The sequence below is a fragment of the Trachurus japonicus genome, chromosome 24 (assembly GCF_045865225.1).
Source record: "Trachurus japonicus isolate A0001 chromosome 24, Traja_1.0".
In the NCBI taxonomy this organism is placed as follows: domain Eukaryota; kingdom Metazoa; phylum Chordata; class Actinopteri; order Carangiformes; family Carangidae; genus Trachurus; species Trachurus japonicus.
The window spans coordinates 7,652,990-7,672,013 of record NC_140930.1 but is presented as its reverse complement, the minus strand read 5'-3'; the positions used below and the strand labels follow the sequence as shown (position 1 = coordinate 7,672,013).

General features: G+C 41.7%; 1 protein-coding gene across 2 annotated transcripts in view; it reads left to right on the top strand.

The window, feature by feature from the left end:
- The window catches only part of fam184ab (family with sequence similarity 184 member Ab), a 162,151-nt gene that overhangs the window by 134,377 nt on the left and 8,750 nt on the right, over nt 1-19,024 (top strand). For both annotated transcript variants that reach the window (XM_085770340.1, XM_085770341.1), the window contains 4 exons: nt 1,687-1,871; nt 5,659-5,805; nt 16,758-16,875; nt 18,110-18,214. In XM_085770340.1, the coding sequence (XP_085626466.1) occupies nt 1,687-1,871; nt 5,659-5,805; nt 16,758-16,875; nt 18,110-18,214 (555 nt within the window). The remainder of the gene's footprint in view (nt 1-1,686; nt 1,872-5,658; nt 5,806-16,757; nt 16,876-18,109; nt 18,215-19,024) is intronic.

The window sequence follows — 19,024 nt, the reverse complement described above, 5'->3', positions numbered from 1 at the left end:
TTGACATTTTAAATCTATTTATAATTGTTTTTATTGATTTCTATATGTAAATATTAGCATTTTAGCTCAATAGCTTCCAGGTCATGTGATCAGTTGACTCCAAATCAGTGTGGGATCATGTTACTCCATTATTTATTATTAATTACATGTGTTAATATTAGCATTTTAGCTCAATAGCTTCTCAATAGCTTTAAACACAGTATTTTATTTTGAAAACAGGAAGTCGGAACACGCTGTAGCCGTCTTCTCTGTGTGTTTACTGTGTACTGTAATGTCTGCACATGAAATATTGGAGAGGCTTGCGAATGAATGTCTGTCGAATATCCAATTTAAAACTAATTTCACTGCGGTAAAACTTGAGAAGCTTATCGTCACTGGACAGTTGTGTTGTCGACCTACACAGTGTTAAAAAAACACAATAAAGATCTGGTGCAGCTCTGCGAGACGTCCTGACTCATGTGGACACCGACTGATTCAGGATCTGGGCTCTCGTGCACACTTAAGACTGTCATTTTAGTTTTTTCTCACACTTGTGGATCTATCTGGTCTAAACCGGTGACACCAGCACATTTAACAGGCAGATTTGCATCATTTGTCACAATCATTTTTCAAAATAAAAGTCTGAGACGACTTAAAACTTTAGTTCTGGAGTGGGATGGCACACACAGTAACCGACCCACAGTTACAACACACACAGCCTTTATAACACCAGTGAAACAGAGAATACATTGTTTTATTGTTTATGGATGATGGTTAGTGTTTACATTTCCTGTCAGTTTATTCCATCAGCTCTTGATTGTTGCTTCAGCAGAGTGAACGTGACTCACTTGTTGAACATGAGTCACGTTCACTCTGTTAATTACAGGCTGAAGAAGAAACGCCTTCAGATCCAGTTGTTACATCCCATAATACTAAATGGGACAAAGGCCAAAATGAGACAACTATACTGATATATCATTCAGTGCAATCAATGCAAAACCACTTTACTGATGCTTATTGTTTCCTGCTTTGCTGAAACTCTTTCGGAAAAATGTTCAACAGTGAAACCCAACTGTTAATTAATTTAATTTAATTTAATTTAATCCACCCACATTAATATAAAAATGGTTTATTGAGTTACTCCAAAACACTGCATGATGTTGTGCAAAGACAGGATGTGCAATAATAATAATGATAATCATAATAATAATCATTTATAGAGCACTTTTATTTGCTTTACATCAACAAAAATGTCAAATAATAATAAAAACAACGCATTTAGAGCTGAAAGTAAAAACAGTCAGGAGCATAATAATAATTTTACGAGAAATAAGGAGGTAAAAACCAAATAAGAGCTCTGTGATAAAAGCATGTTTTAAGAACGAACTTACATCAGATCACAGATTGCACCAACCTGATTTCCTCAGACAGGTCGTTCCACAGCTTTATAACTTATGTAATAGTATGAAGACGCTATTTTAATTCAAATTAAAGTTAAAATGTATTCATAGATTCGTCCTCATGGTGGTTTTACCTCATTAAAACTGTTTTAGAAATTAGCCAAATCACCAGAAATGACTCACAAAGTTGTGGTGGGTCTGTTCAAGGACGACCAACACTGTGGGACATCCACTTGTCAAAATGTAAAAGAAATGAATAATACAGTTTTTTTTTTTTTTAAATACAATTTAAAATGTTTCTTTCCAGGAGCGTGAGCTGTTGGGCCGGATCACGGAGCTGCAGGAGGAAGTGTCCAGGAGGAAGAACCACATCGCTCAGCTGGACCACCAGATCCACACGCTCAACGAGAACATCAGCACTCTGACCAAAGAGCTGGAGCTCAAGGGCAAAGAGGTGCTCAAGATCCGCAGCGAAGCCAATCAGCAGATCAGGTAGGAAACGACCAGCTGAGGTAAACAGAGAAAAAAACAGAGGGGTTGTTTTGGTTTTTTTTATATATATAAGATGGATAAACTCAGACTGAAACACTTTGATTTTTGTGTTTGTCAGAGTTGAGCTGCAGCGGTTGAAAGCTCTGAGTGATGTGAATGAGGCTGTCAGTGCGGCGCATTCATCCTCTGTCGTGTATAAGGAAGAAAAGAAAAGAAAAGAAAAACGTCAGAGTGAATTCGTGGCGTTTTAAAAGGCGTTGGTCGGTCGTCAAAGCAACAGCGTTCCTGTTTCTTCTCATCAGATACAACTCTTTTTTTTTTTTCTTTGTATCAGTTTTTTTTTTTGTGTGTCTGTGTGAAATATTCATGGTCGCACACACACAGTCGGACTCTGCATCTTTGTCTCCAGGAGCCGGAGGAGCATACGCACCAGTGTTGTTGTTCACAATGCAGTTTATCTTGATGCGCGGTAACCGTGGCAACCAAACTACTGAATATTTTCCTCATGAATTCAGAGCAGCGTTTCTTGAGTTCCTCAATGTGTGTGTGTGTGTGTGTGTGTGTGTGTGTGTGTGTGTTCTTTTCGACTCCACTTCTGGATTTTGCGCTGAGCCCTCAGTATTGCCCTGTGTGGTGTGTCGATAAAGTTTGATTTGAAAAACCATGAATTTAGGTTTTAGACGTATTAAAGAAATAGTTCTGCTCGTTTCTGAACAAGAGAAACATTTTGTGTCCCATATTTTTTTAAACTTCTTATCTAAAGTGTTAAGCCACAAAAAGACAAAGCTGCTCTCTGGAGCTCTAGTAACAACAGGTCGGTGTCAGCCAATCAGAAGAGAGGAGGATCTGAGTCTCTCTTCTGATTGGCTGACAAGTCTATGACTGATCCAATAAAAACAGAGCAGATTTCAGAATAAAACACTCAAACAACCAAATCTTGCAAAGTGTTGGATGGTGGTGGTGAGGGGGCGTGGCTTTGTTGTGACATCACAAAGTGACAGGAAGTCCTGACGGCTGGTTTTAAGGCTCAGTTTCTGAATACAGGCTGTGTGCATTTCTCTGTGGACTGAGGCTTTGATACTTTCACAGTATTAATATAGAACCTAGAGCTGCTTTATAATCACACTACACATGGACATCTACCTTTATACCGTATGGAGCTTTAATACAAACATCTACCTTTATACTGTATGGAGCTTTAACACAAACATCTACCTTTACTGTATACTATATGGAGTTTTGGAACTAGGTAAATAGCTTAGCTTAGCACAAAGGCTGGAAACAAGGGTCAACAGTTGCAGCCTGTTACATGTACATCTCCTATTAACACACTATACGCTGTTTAATTTGTGCAAAAAATGCATAGAAATGTAAATAATCACATTTCTCTTCATTAACAACCTCATTCCCCTGTGATATAAGTGCAACTCGCGCTCACTCTGAAGCCCTCGGTCTCCCCTCGGCCCCCTGTCATCAGCTCCTGCTGCTAAACTTGATCTCACTGATTTTATAAGGGTGACGATAGTTTCTGCAATCCCACTCTGCTCCGGTCCTGATGAAAATAGACCGAGATGAAAGAGAGAGAGAGAGAGGGAGAGAAAGAAAAGCCCAAACCAGACAAATCAACCCCCCCGCCCCTTCTCTTTCTCTTTCTCTTTCTCTTTCTCTTTCTCTCTCTGTCTCTGTCTCTGGGCCGGTGTCAGGAGCCCATTGATTAGGAGCAGTGAAGGTTATTTAGGGTAAAAGCAGAATTGAATCCATCATCATGTTGTTCCCTGCAGCGTGTGATAAATGTTTTAAAGTGCTGTACGGTTAATGTGCTGCAGCTCCTCATTACAATCAATCTGCAACCCTGGATTTATGTTGCTAGGTTTTTTCCCCCTACATGTGTGTGTGTGCTCGATAGCTGTTCCCATGATGCTTTATGCTCCAACGTGTCTTCATGCGCTGCCTGCCTTCATGTATACTCTCTCTGTGTCTCTGTCTCTCTCTGTGTTCCTGCTGCGAGGCTCATGCGCAGCACATTTCTCCCTCTTGTTACGTAACTCCTCCGTCTGAATCCTGGTCACAGGGATAAAAATAGGCTGATAAATAAATAAAGAGGAAGCAGGGAGAGATAAGATGTGCGCCCCTCGGGGGGAGTTGGCCCAGTCAGAGTGAGAAGAGGCAGACACACAGACATCCATGTTTCTCCTCCGTCCTCCTCAGCCCATTTTTCTCCTCCTCATTTCACCATTATCATCTTTTATTCCCAATTTCCATCATTTTCCTCTTCATTTAGCTCGTTTCCCTCCCACAGCAGAAAGTTCTCAGTTGGTAAATTGAATGTATTTCATTCATTACACCAATCGACACACTTTGGTTCATATATTTCACTTTTTTTTTCTTTTTTTTTTTTGCACTTAGGTTGTAACGTGTTTATGTTTTTCTCTGCATTTCCATATCGCCTCGCCAAACACACACACACACTCTTCACATTTCTTTCATAATAACATTCATAGTGTGTTTTTACGGTCTTGGAAAAATTCATTTCGCCTCCTTTTTTTTTTTCTTTTCTAATCTCACCAATGTTTCCTCGGCGGGGCGATCCATTATGTTCGCTCCTCCTGGGAGACGCAGACAGAGGAGGAGGAGGAGAGTCTGCAGGTCCCGATTAAGTCCTTAAAGGGAAAATGTCGCCCGTTTCTAAGATAAATAAATGGAAATGTGAGTTATTCCTGAGCCGTAGGAAACATCACGGCGTATCCCGGAGCGACAGCTGTGATGCAGCTGCCGATGTCCAGTCAAGTGGCTTCATAGGACGATGTGATGTGATTTATAATATAATGTAATACATAGACAGAGTTAAGTCTGGATTTACCAAAATAAAGCAAAAAGTTAGAGTTAGTTTGGTATCTACGGTGTCATTTCTCTACCATAAACTCTACCTTAATTAGCTTTTAATATATCATTATAACACTCATTTTGTGTGTTTTATACAGTTTTATTGCTGTTTTTAATTGAACTCCACTCTTACTTGCTCTATTTTTTGATTTTTAAAGTGTAAAGTGTCTTTGAGCATTTGTAAAAGCGCTTACTAATAAAATATATTATTATTATTATTAAGTTGTTCCATTTGCTGCTGCTTTGTGCTTCATTACATTAATCTGACAGCTGAACAGTAGTTATTACTCACCAGGCAGATTTAGAGAGTGTTATTCTCACAAACGTTCAAAGCAGCGTGTGAAATACGATGCATTGTTATACAGTAAATTTAACGGCCTTGTCGAGCTGCAAACGAGAGCCGGAGAGAGACGGAGCCCAGCGATACCAGAAGACGGAGCGCCGCGCTGAATAATTAAAGGATCTGAATCTGAAAACTTATTTCAACTCGGCAAAATGTTGAGTTTTATTTTTCGAACCAGGAGACAGTGGACACTCATCACAGAGCGAGGGAGGAAACTGAGCGAGAAAGTTAAGCGTCTGTTTTGCAGCCGGTTTAACTCGACGCTGGGGGCGAACCCGCTAATGTAGCATGAAGAAGAAGAAGAGGTGTCGTTGCCATGGTTATCCTCGGTTTAACACGTCTCGCACGCCGACTCAGAACGATGATTAAACTGTTGATTTGTCGCTGTGAGTTGGAAGAAAGAAACTATTGTTGGGAAATGTCACCTTGAACTTTAAGAAACTGTGATTGTTGTTTTCAAACGCAGCGACTGAGGAAAATAAAAGGCAGATTAGTTGATAATGAAAATGCTTCTCTAACTCAAACTCATTTTACTCTCTTTCTCTCTGTGTCTCTGTTCAGGGTTCATGAACAGGAGCTGACGAAGAGGCACGAGCGGGAGCTGGCCGAGCTGAGCGTGGCCCACAGCAGAGAGACGCAGAACATGCTGTCGGACTTCAACAAGGCCCAGGAAGTGCTCAAAGACAAGATCTCCGCCCTGCAGATTCTGTACGTACTCACATCAAACAGCTGCAACAACACACACACACAGGACTCAACGTTTTACCTGAGCAGACAGAGGTCAGCGCGGCCGTTCGTCCTCCATAATGCAGCCCAGCGCCGACAGGTTTCCTCTGGGGACGGGAGCAGGCGAGGCGTTCACACCTGTCCCAGACTCCCAGCGCTCATGGTTTCCTCTGCAGATTTCACTCTCAGTCCACGTCCAACGCACTCGTTCACTTCCTCCGCTTTGAAAGGGGAACTATACAAATCTGGCCGCTGTTTCGCTCTTTTGCCAAACCTCCTCCTAATACGTTTTACCATGTGTATATTTGTGTAGTCTTATCTGTCATCAACAGGAGATTACGGGTTACGGGTACGCGTTACGTTTGTGTGGCGGTGCCGCAGAGACGAGAGCTGGAACACCGGGTCGGTTGGTTTTCAGCCAAGAGACGCTAGGTGGAAGGCAGAGAGCCTCCATTCTCCCTGGAACTAGTTACAAGTCATTGATTTAACCAGCACTAGGACTCCACAACTGTTTGATAAATTGATCATTTAAATGTAATAAAGGTAAAAATCTTGCATAGCTTCCTCTCTAAAGGGGACCTATTATGTTTTTCCAGCTTTTCAGACTTATAGATATGTTTGAAATGTTGGATACTTGTTCTAGAGGACGTGGAGGTGCCACATCAGTTTTTTTCTAAAGTCTCACTTTGACAAGTCACAGGTCAAGTGGAAGTTGTTTATATGGCAACTGGCCTCAGTGCCCAGTGTAATTTGCAGACTTTTAGTAGCAGTTTGACGTTATATCTAACTGTACGATGATAATAATATGAGATGTGGTGGAATATAGAGGAGACGTCTTGCAAAAGTCGTTGCCGTGACGGAGGTTCAGGCTGTATGTTTGTGTTTTCGTTGTCTGGGTCGTATTAAGGGTCCAAGACGTACGGTTTTATGGATGATTTCAACATGTTTGATACGCTGAAATAGTAAACAAGCCAATTTCTGTACTTTTGGGTTACCGGTTGAGACAACTTCTTTGAATGTGAGAGGAGATGTGTCACTATGCAGCCGAGGTGGGCGCTGAATCTGAGCGTTTCAGAGGGAAGTAGGAAAGAGCCAGAATGGAGGATTCAGCCTGTATGCGATAGTTATAGAGTATTTTATTGATTGAAACTTTCAATATTGCCCCACTGGGGTCCAATATCATATTAAAACCCCCTGAAATGAGAATATAAGTTCCACTTTAATGAAGTGGGTGATATAAATATGGTAAATCTGTGCTCTTCCTGTTTCGTCCGTGCAGTGGCCGACGCAATCGCTGACAAACCAGGACGCATTTTAAATGCATTTACACTCGTTAGTCATATAGGAACAAGAACATCCATGTGGACTATTTATATTTTCATATGCGTCAGGTGAAGAGGAGGAAGAGGAAGGAGTAGTGGGGGGGTGAGTGGGGGGGCAGTGATGAATTATCTTCCTGCCACATAATCATGTTGCTGGTGTGGTGCGTTAGAAGACGACTGGCTCGCCATGAAAGGCAGCGCCGGCAGATTTTAGCGAAGACTTGAGCCTGTACCTGAGCCAAACTCTCCTGGAAACGATGTGCTGCTATTTTCAAAACAAAAGCGCGACACAAAGAGATAAAAACGTCTCCATGGAATCCAAAGGAGACGACACAAACCACCGGCTTTTGATTCCATATGCATGAGGCGTAATGAGCCTTTATGTGCAACCGCGCTCGTATTGTTCCGTCGCACTGAGGCGATTTTGAACAGAAAAACGACGACTGATGTGCATCAACACACGGAAACTGCATGGTATATATGAATGGAAACTGTCCGAGCTCCACAGAGCAGAGCCTGATGTCTCCATCCACTCTGCTGCTGCTGCTGTGTTTAGTTTTATTTATTCAGTCCAGACCCTGTCATCACGCCGTCACCGAGCTCGCTCTTATCTCCACTCCAGTGTCGCACACTTGAAACTGAACCCACCGACAACGCTTTCCTTGAGCATCGAATAAAAACAACATTTCTTAATCCCCAGAAATAAAAAAATAAAAATAAAAAAAAAACACTGCTCAGAGTCAAACTGTGGCTGCAGCCAGGACTCATAAATCCTCCAGACCCCACCCATCCAACCCCCCCGGTGCCTTACAGTAATAGCGCCATTAAATTCCTCTTCAGGTCATCAAAACCAACAAATTACTGAGGGGTAACCTCTGTGTCCCTGCTGGTGGCTACAGACGTGACAATGGTGAATAATGTTCTCATGAAGCAGCTGCAGATTTTTGTTTCACTGCCCAAACACAAACAGACAACCTGTTTTTGCTGGTTCTGGTTCTGGTTCGGTTCCCGTCACTCGGTCCAGACTCAGATAATCACTTTAATACTAATTCTACTACTGATCCCAACCTTAATGTATCACCTACTTAGGGACGCACAGATGCATCAGCTGAACATCGGTGTCGGCTGATATTGGCCTCGTTGACTGACATCGGCCATCGGTAAATACTGTTGGCAGTGGCTGATTTATTTATTTAGTTTATTTGTTATGTGGCGTATTGTGCTGACTCAAAGGAGAAGCCTGGTTTGTATTTTTTTTCCTCTCTTTTTTGGGTCGGAGCATGACTCTGCCGAGATGTCATAGCAAGTTCAGTTTGTTAAAGTTAAAGTCATAATATTTTAGGTCTAAAAGAATGAATCTGAAGATTTTCTTTTTCATTATAATTAATAATAATTTAAGCGCCTTTCATACAAAAAGTACATCTCAAGGTGCGTTAAACAAAACAACATCAAACAATTAAAAACAATATTCATTAAAAAAAACAATCAAAAGGTGATAAGACACAGTGATAAATCATAAAACAATGGCAGCCATACAAATAAAAGTTAAGACAAATCAATTTTTAAGAAAAACAGCTTTAACACAAACATCTTACTAATGTGTCCGGTTTGTTTGTAAACGGAGCTGTAATACAAAGTCTCGTTGACGACCCACTGTGTTTACAGGTCGTCTGAAGCTCCCGTTTGTTTTATCAACAAAGGAATATCTAATCGGAGGCGCCATGTTCTCGTAGCAGTGAGAGTAAACCTGGCTGTTGTTTATTCTACCTGTAAACACTTCTTCACGAGCCTTTGTATTACAGCTCTGTTTACAAACATGTCACTTTCTTGTTAGTAAACAAAAGTTGAAATTGGAATTGTCCTTTAAGTGAGAAATGAAGATTTCTTGGTTTCCATCACACAAAGAGGGATAAACAACAGAGAAAAAACATGAGTACAAGCATCGGCCAACGGCCAAACTCTTGATTTCATGTAATATCCGTCCATCCATTGACTTACACATATGGGGTGGAAGTTTCTGTAGCTCCCTACCAACACTCCTCCTCCTCCTCCTCCTCCTCCTCCTCCTCCTCCTCCTCTTCTTCCTCCTCCTGGGGGTGGGGGCCCAAAGCGTAACCCCGGCCAATGGGATGTATAATCCAGTGAGCTCTGGGTCTGGGCCTCATCCCAGTTGAACACACCCAGAGGAGACGCCCAGGAGGCTTCGTCTTCTTCACCCTTCATCCTTATCACTTCGCCCTCAACTGGCTCATTTCGACATGAAGGAGCAGCAGCTTTATTTATCCTGAGCTGCTCATCCCGTCTCTGAAGGCCGAACCCAGAGGAAGTTCATTTCTGCAGTTTGCATCTACGATCTCACTCTTTGTGTCACTCCCAGCAGCTCATGATCATAACGTGAGGGTTCTAAAACAACTAGAATTACTTTCAGGTATTGTCCCTCTTCTATTAAATATGAAAGGACACTGAAAATCACAGGACATGTCTGTTCTGATGATACAAGTCAGTGGTCCTAAACTTTGGTTGTGCGCAAGCATGACACGCGTCTACACATCTGAACGGCCCCAAGTACACACACACGCTTTAATTGAATTAATTGAATTGAAATCTTACTTTCGAACATGCATGAAACAAAACTTAAACAAAATCTTCATTCATTAATCCTTTGGCGAGCTACAGCGACGTGTTGGAGACCCCTGCTTCCACCGGCCTGCGCGCAGCCAATAGGCATCTGATACGTCATCACGTAGCAAAACAGCAGTGTTCATGGGAAATGTAGTAAGTACTGCCAGGGGGACAAATGACCAAGAGCAGTAGAGCGGCTCTGACCGACATAATTGCCTCATGCATCACCGGCCAAACAGGCTAGTAAGTTTTTATTAACACTTGCCAAAATGATTCTTAACCCGCATTTGATCATAACGTGAGGGTTGAAACGAACAAAGATCGACTGGTAAATCAACAGCTTCGCCTTCAGGCTCAGGTGCTTTAATCCAGTTTACCTTCATCTTATATCTATATCTATCCTCATCTTTCCTGGACGAGACCTGAAGATGCTTCCTCCTGCAGCGTCTCTTCCTCCAGCCTAGAAGCAGCCGTCTATCATTTTCCACCTTGGCTTCAGACTTGGAGGTGCAGAGATATTACATAACTTTACAGTCTCCGCTCCAAAAGTTACATGTTCCCTAAGTGTATAACTAGCGGAGGTAAATCAGTGCAGAAGACTCGGCTGGGCGATGGCGTGCTGTGAGGACACTGAGCAGAGGTCAAGTCGGACAGAGATCCAGGATCACAACACAGGAAACCGGAGGTCCAACCCCACCTCGGCTGCCCCGGTCTCCTGCAGCTTTAATACATTCAAATGGGATGAATTATACATCACAGAGCTCGGGCCTCGTCCTGCTGCACCCGACAACACAGCAGCAGCAGCAGCAGCAGCAGCAGCAGCAGCCCACAGAAACAAATGTAACCTAGAGCTTCCTCAGCTGGAGAGAAGTTAACAGAGATCAAAGTAAAAAAAAAATGTATAGATTCATTGAAATGTGGATCAAAGACATTTCACATGGCGACTAATGATACAAGGCGCCCAGAATCTAATTAGAGGGAGGAAATGCATCTTTTATCAGCGGAGATAAAGCAGAAGATTAATATCAACGATGACATGCTGCGAGGACACGGAGGAGGAGGAGGAGGAGAGGAGGTCAGGGAAGGTTTTTGGGCAGATGAAGCAGATGCAGGAAGTGTGTGTGTGTGTGTTGAGTTTCAACAGATGAGTGCATCTCCTGAAAGATTAAAGAGAAAGCAGAAGGGGGGATGCAGCGGATGGGTCGGTTACAACTAAAGAGAAAGAGATGAGTGTATATGACAGAGAGAAGAGGAGGAGAAGAGGAAGAAGAAGATGGAGGAGGAAGCAGGAGAAACAGAACTGAGCTGAAAGGTGGTTTTTCTTTTTCTTCTGCTGCTCGTGATGGTGATGGTGGTGATGATGATGATGATGATGACGACGATGCTTCAGGGACGAAACACCAAAAACCTCCAGAGTCTGAGAGACGACAGGATGACGTATAGAGAGGAAAGCCATGGAGAAAAAAACTCTGTCAGGAGACGTGCAGAGAAGCAGCTTCCTCCTCAGAGCTGACCTCCTTTCAGTCGGAGTCAGCTGGGAGCGAAGCGCCACCTGCTGGACGTCAGAGGATAAAGTTGAAATGTCTCACTTTAACATAATGTCAGATACAGAATCACACCAGGTCGATAATAAATCATGTTTACTGTTCATTTAAAGAAGATATTTTATTGAAATCCTCCTGATATCTCCTCTGTTTCAGAGCTCCAACTGTGTTTTAGGCCGTTTCTTTTTCATGTGGACTGATGCAACATGAACAGTCCACTTCCTAGCTTCAAATTCTCCAGAGCTTTCAGTCATAGCTCATGGTATTCATCAACAGGTGGGAGATTAACATCAGTAAGTGGATGTTAAAGTTTAATTCAAAGCATTTCCTCCAGAGTTTTTAAAGTTTCCTTTCTTATTTTTCTAGAATTAGTTTAAATCTAGACATCAAACCTCAAAATAAGTCTGTGTACCAACATGATGAAGGCCCAACTAGTGATTGAAATAGACAAATATAAATGTAAAATCAACTCTTCATCAAAATATTATCATTCAGCTTTGACTTGACACAGATACTTTAAACAGAAAAGCATTAAAGCATCTTCACTCTGTATAGAAATGACCGTGAAGTAGTCATGTGATGTGATGTAATGTAATATAATATAATGATGATGATGAAATTCTTTATTCAATTATATCACATAATAGCTACAAACATTATCAACAAGGTAGTGACTGAAAAGGCACAGGCAGAAGCATAATGCTTATATTAATGCATACATACATACTTGCCTACATACCAAATTAAGCTACCCAGCAATATACAATATAAAAAACACATAAACATACATAAAGGCAAAACTAAACCAGAAAAGACTGAAACCAACAAAGTTAACATGCATACAATGTAATGTAATACAATATAATGTAGTCAACAGTCAGTTGTGATAAATTCTCTATTAATTGACTTTCTGGTCGTTTCCTCACTACAGGAGTGTTTTCTCCAGAGATGATCCTCTCACCTAATTAACCAACTAAAACACAGATCTGTCTCTCTCTCTGCCTCATTAATCACCATGGTGACGACGGCCTTGTCCCCCCCCCCTCCTCCCTCTGAGCAGCCACTGAGATCTCCTCACTGTTCACGCCTCATGAATTATTAAATATCTTGTCCTGCTGGTCCTCGGGGGGGTTTAGAGAAGAAGTTTTTGTGTTTTTGGTTGGTTTGGTTGTTGCGGCAACCAGAGTTTGCAATCTGCAGCCACATCAGCAGCAGCTTGTCGGTGTTAAAAAAAAAAAAAAAATCCAACACGTGGACAACACGGCTGAAACTATAATTACAGCTGACGCTTATTAATCAACAAGCCGTCAAATCTGTGTATTAAACCTGCAGGTAACCATAGCAACAGTGCTTTGCCTTTTTTGGATTCAGTTAAATCCATCCCCACCGGAGAAGAAAAACATCTGCAAGCTTAAAACAAGACTCTGTGGACAGAAAATACACTGGAAACACGACCGACCGCGTTTGTAACTTCTGGTTTGATTATCATAAATGAATGAGGATGAATATTCGTCGTGAGGATGAAACATGGAGCTCATGTGTCTGTCAGGTGGAGATAACACAACACTACACAACACTACACAACAACCGCCTCTATAACAGACAGGTGGTCGTGTGCTGTTGTTTTTACGCTACCTAACAATCTTATAATCCTCTTGTTTTTGTCTTTCACCACAAATTCCTTTACAATTAGTTTTTCTGTTGTGAGAAAGGAAACAGTTTCCAGCTCCTCGTTCACTTGCCTCATTATTTATTGTATTTTTGACACCGAAGAGTCGATTATAATTACAAGGAGGCCGTTCAATCGAAGGGAAACTGGAGAGAGAGGTTCAAACTGCCACATTTTGATAGAAACAGTCAATTAATTACTTTTAGAAATCAATCAATAATGAAAATAATAGTGTAGCTGCAGGCCTGGTTTAAATGTTCATGTGTCTGGTGGTTGTTTAGTGTCTTTAAAGGGATAGTTCAACATCTTGGCAAACTGGCCCATTGCCATAATCACTATAGTCATAGCAGTAGCTTTGTTACCTTTAATTGTCGGTGCAAGCTATTTTTAGAACGGCGGAGCAGAGCCGTGAGCTGCTCAGAGCTACGCTACGGAGGCTCATGGGATTTCTTGGTTTCCCTCATCAAACTCATCAAATACACAATCCAACAACTCCAAAACGCTCTGGTGGACAAGTTGTGACCTGCACATTCACCACGCTATGAGATAATAACAGAACGTTACCAGACAGAGTTGTTTTAGAGGTAAATACAGAGACTGCTTGCTGAAAAACTGCCCCCGACAGGAACGCGCATCAGCGGTTTTGCATGAATTTCCCTCTAAAACAACTCTGTCTGGTAACATTCTGTTATTATCTCATAGCGTGGTGAATGTGCAGGTCACAACTTGTCCACCAGAGCGTTTTGTAGTTGTTGGATTGTGTATTTGATGAGTTTGATGCACCGACAATTAAAGGTAACAAACCTACTCCTAAAACTATTACATAGGGATTATGGCAATGGGCCAATTTACCAAAATGTTGAACTATCCCTTTAAGTAATGGTGAGGTTGGTGAAATCATGTCTGAATTAGTATTAATGTACTTAAATATGATGAGTGGAGGAAGTAAAGAGGAAGTGGAGTCATTTTTCTTTCTTTTTTTCTTTTTTGCAACCAACACAAATGTCACAGCAGCAGCTCCACCAGAAGGTCGTGAAGATAAAAGACAAACTCACCCACCTCTTCCTCTCCACTATCAGTCACTGTCACTTTTATTTTATTTTTTTAGTCGCCATGAAGTCGAACTCTGAGGCTCAAGGTCGTCATCTTATCACAGACGCCACCTTCACCCCAAAATAAAATCAACTCGTCCCTTAAAAAACTAAAAAAAAAAACACTTTAATAACACGTTGCTGCAGCTGTAGTGGCGACACACGGAGCAGCGGCGTCCGACCGGCGTCTTATCAGCCTGGACTCAGGTGCCTCGGCTGCAGATGTGTAGTTAGATGGTTTGTAAATCAGGCGGCGGTGCAGCAGCAGCAGGTAGCTACATCTCTGTCCTCCAACATGACGGACGCCCCCGGGTCACCCAGGCCTCGCTTGTCTTTCATGTGTCACTGACACGGGGACTTCTTGCTTAGTGGAGGGAGCTCGGTGCAGCCGGCCGTTAAATATAAGTATTTGGCTTCAGCCCCGGCCCCCGAAGGAGATTCAGCTCAACCAGCTACACAGAGGTCTCTAAGTCTGACACACACACACATATATATATATATATATCTATGTATATATAAACCCACTGGAATGATTTATTCCACTTTAGGCAGAATAAAAGCCTCTGATATTTTAGATCTGATGTCGACCTCAGAGAGTTTCTGAAGAGCTCTCTTTCTTTTCCAAAGTGACTGTTCAGGACAATTAGATTAAACAGCAGGTTACTTACAGACACTTAACTGTGTGGTGTGGGGAGAAAAAAGAAAAAAAAACACTCCTGCATCGCAGCTTAACTCAAATCTTGTTCTCTCAAACATAATGAGGAGATTTTACAGCTGCAGGAGGAAGCAGCAGCCGTCAGCAGAGGTCTTAACGGCTGAAACGCGTATCTCTGTATCGTTAGCTCACGTCTCTGCTGGACGTTTTACAGACAGAAGGTTTAAGGTCATAATAACTTGACTACAGTTGATCAGTATGTAAATGAACAACTGTTGCCAAAACCTTACGAGGTGATAAAAAGTCACTGACGCATTTACAGCTTTTCCTGTTCCCCAGTGTGGCCACAATTATAAGTTATAAATTGTGCTTATTATCACACACACTCCAACTACAGCAGTCTAATACAGCAGTTAAGCAGCAAATAAATCCAGACAGTAGTTTACAGAGAGGTGTTCTTGTCTCTTTATTTAGCCTTTCTGTTACAGCTGCAAATGATAAATTATATGTAATGCTTTAAGCAGCATTGTTGTATTAGCTTTAGCTCAGTGTACTGTAGATAAACTGGCACTTTACAGTAAAGTGTAGCCTCCGTATCTGAAGCCAACATGTTCAACTCTTTGTCGTAAAACAATAGTTTCTTGTAAAATAGTGAGATTGACTGAGCAGCCTAAAAACAGTAGTTAATTCAGCTTTAAGTGGTTAAATAATGATTGTACATATAGTAGACTCAAGAGCAGCTGCCCAGATGTTTCCCCTCCTCTTTCTTATACATACTGTACATCGGTCAGTTTAAGTCAAACACCGAGCACCGGCCGGGCAGCCGAAGAGATTCTGATGCTTGAGTTGCAGAAAATGTTTGACAAGCAGGAGGAACACGATGAATCGGCTATCAGCAGCGCACAGAGGGACCAGCAGAGCAGCAGACAGAGTATCTGATGAAACTGCAGATCAGTATGTATCAGTATCACCGAGCAGAGCTCCAGAGGCTGCTCGCCCCCGTGCAGCAGCGGCAGCAGCAGCAGCGGCGGCCGCCGAGCGTCCTCGGTTTATCAGGAAGACAAGCTGCTCTGGTGCTCGGCCTTTAAGAAACTGTGATTTCATGCTGTGGCATAAATGTCACAAAGAAAATCTTCAGTGGTTTGTGGTGTGGTGGTGGAGGGAGTGGACGGCTGCTTAGCTCACTGGCACCAGATGGTTTCCTTTTTTCATGCTTTTTTTTTTGCTCTTACTTAATATAAATGAGTGAATATAATTATAAAGGACAAAGCAAATATAAAGAATATAAATCGGGGAGCAGCAGCTTGTGTAAGAGTAACATTTGAAAGACACATTTCTGAGTCAGGGAAGAAACTTTTCCAATCATCGGAGCACATCCTGCTGTCGCCAGAATTGAGGCTTTCAAAGGCTTTTTGTTCCATTTCATCACAACTTCACAAAAAAATGAGATTTCACCAGCCATTTACCCGCAACCGTGTCATTTATGATTGGTTGCTTTTCGCTTGATGAGTATTTCATCCTGCTCAGCGATCTTTAGCATATGTTGCATTAGGGAAAATGTCACCGGATGTGAAATGACTCAGAGGTTTTTTGTTTTTTGTTTTTTTCCTCAAAGCCAGCCAGGAGAATAACAAAGAAAAAAAATCCATTATAACCTGTTTTTTTGAAAGTTCCCATAACTCACAGGAGCAAAGTAGTTTTTTGTAATGAGGAGAGAAAAAGGAGTAAAGGCAACAGAGACAATCACTGTTTTATTGATCACAAGCTAATGAAAACGGAAAAGCCTGTGAATCACTCATCCCTTTAGGCCCCCGCACTGGTATTTGTTTCTCATAACTCACTAAAGCTTACATCCAGTTAAACTCACACTATAAAGTGCAAAAACTAATGAGTTTGAGTAATACCCTTTATGTGTCTGTCATATTTCTATACATTTGGCACAGAGGTCCGAGAAGTCGTCTTACTTTTCCTTGTGGATCCTTTGTGCAAAAATATTTACGCTCTTTTTGTTGTTTGTGTCTCCTCACACAGGCTCGAAGGAACAGAGGAGAAGTTCAGGAACAGGGAAAGTCGTCCTGAAGATCTGCAGATCATCGCTGAGCTGAAGGACATGGTGTCTGAGAGAGAGTCTCTAGTCAAGAAACTGGTGGTAGGTCGCTGCTGATGAGGTAGAGAGAGACGATAAAACAGTATCAAGGGTGAAAAGGAAAACTCTCCATCTCCTGTTTGTCTCTAGAGTTCAGGTGTGGTCAAATCAGATCATTTTGTTTGACCCTAAATCAAGCAGATCACGAGATCAAGTTCTTGTTGTGTTTTGGATCCAGAAGAAGCAAAGATGCGAGTTTGTTTCCCCAACTCAGTCTCCCTTTTAACAATTTACTGAGAATTACTGATGTGGAAATACAAGGAGACTGAAGCATCCCGGTCCACAGAGGACAGGAATAGATTTATTAAATCTTAAATGTCACCCCAGAGTTCATTTCAAAAGGTTTATTGACACATAATTGGTGGGAAAATTAAATTTTTACTTGCAATATCTTGGAAGTTTGATATTTAGTTGTGCAGTGTCATGCATTTTAAATTCTAACCTAAATAAAAAGATGCTTATCAGAATGAGAGAGGATCCAGGACGCTGCCCTGAGGCACTGCACTTTTGATAAAGCTGTTTACTTAATCATAACATCTAAGAAAAGACATCAAGGCAACACATGTAATGACTAAACCATTTTTAAATGTATAGCCTAATAAACAATACAGTTATCTCCAACAGCCCAGTACTCTCTTTCTAAAGTTGAACTTCTATAAACCCAAAATAAACTAGATGTATTTTCATGTGGCGTTCAGGGCTTTGGTCTCGAGAGAGTAACTTAGATAAATCTTTATTTAAAGACTATTCCACCGTCTCCCAGCCGCACTCCTCTGTCTTTCGGACAGTTTAAGATCCAATGTGCTACAGCTCATTAACACCGTGATTTTCATTGGGTTTGTCAGGGACACAGGCGACAATAACACGAGGCTGCTGCAGCGTCACTGCTCTAATCACGCTGTAAAGGTGACTTTATAAATCAGCTTACATTTGTCACGGTGCAGTGCCGTTGCCGTTGCCATTGAGGTTTCTGAGCTGTGAGCCTGTGTCTGAGACCCGCAGCCTGTTGTTGTTTGGAGGTTAGAGAGAAAAACACTCGAGTGAACTTGCAAAAGGACAGTTATCATGGTTGAAATGGATATTTTTTGAAGCGGTGACATAAAACTGCAGCAGCAAAGTGTGTGCGGCGCGACTCTAAAAACTAAAAACAGTCTCATTAAATGTGTGATTTGAGTCTCTGGAGTCGCCCACAGCCTCTTTAGCTGTCTAGCCTGACATGATTTGTTCCTTCCTGCAGGACGACAAGAAGTTCTACCAGCTGGAGCTCGTCAACAGGGAGACAAACTTCAACAAAGTGTTCAACGCCAGTCCCAACGTAGGAGTCATCAACCCGCTCATCAAGGTAGGTCCAGATGTCCTGTACAGTAGCTGCACCACACACAGGGGCGCGCCACGACCAGCAAAGATGATATCCACTCCATCTCATCTCATACGATCAGAGCTGCTCGATCACAGGGACGATCAGCACTGAGGGAGTTCAACCGCTGTCACAGTGTTGCTCTAACTGCTGTTGAACAAATGAGGCCGTGATCGTGAATCTCCACCGAAGCTGACACACCCGTTTATTACACAACAACAAAAAGCTGCTGATTTACAAATAGAACATTTAGTTTATTTTTAACACATTTATTCTTTCGTTTTGTCAGATGACAACATCAGAGGTGGAGGAAGTAAAGGTTTCATTTGTTTACAGCAGTTAAAACAAGTAAAGGTGTCACAGTTTACCTGAAGTTCAATGCGCCATCATAACTTAACACTGAACTCTGTATTTACTTTAATGATTTGGTGAAAAACAGACACATTCACTGATGATATCAAATCAAACACATTTCTAATACAGTGGCACTAGCTTTGAAAATCAGATGAATTTTAAAACGTTAACACAGAGATTTGTAGTTTTCCTTGCTTTAAAGTCCCTGAAAACTTGGTCTAAAATCAGCCTTTTTCTATAAAATGAAATATTTATCAGTAAATTACAAGAATGAGTCACATTTTAAACAAAACAGATATTACTGGTTGATATTTTAATGCAGCGAATTTGCTTTATTGGGACTATGTGACAGTATTTTGATCAGATTTCTTGCAAACGTCAGTTCAAATGTTGCTGAATCATAATTGGGCCGTAGAATATGTGACATCACATTGTACTGGC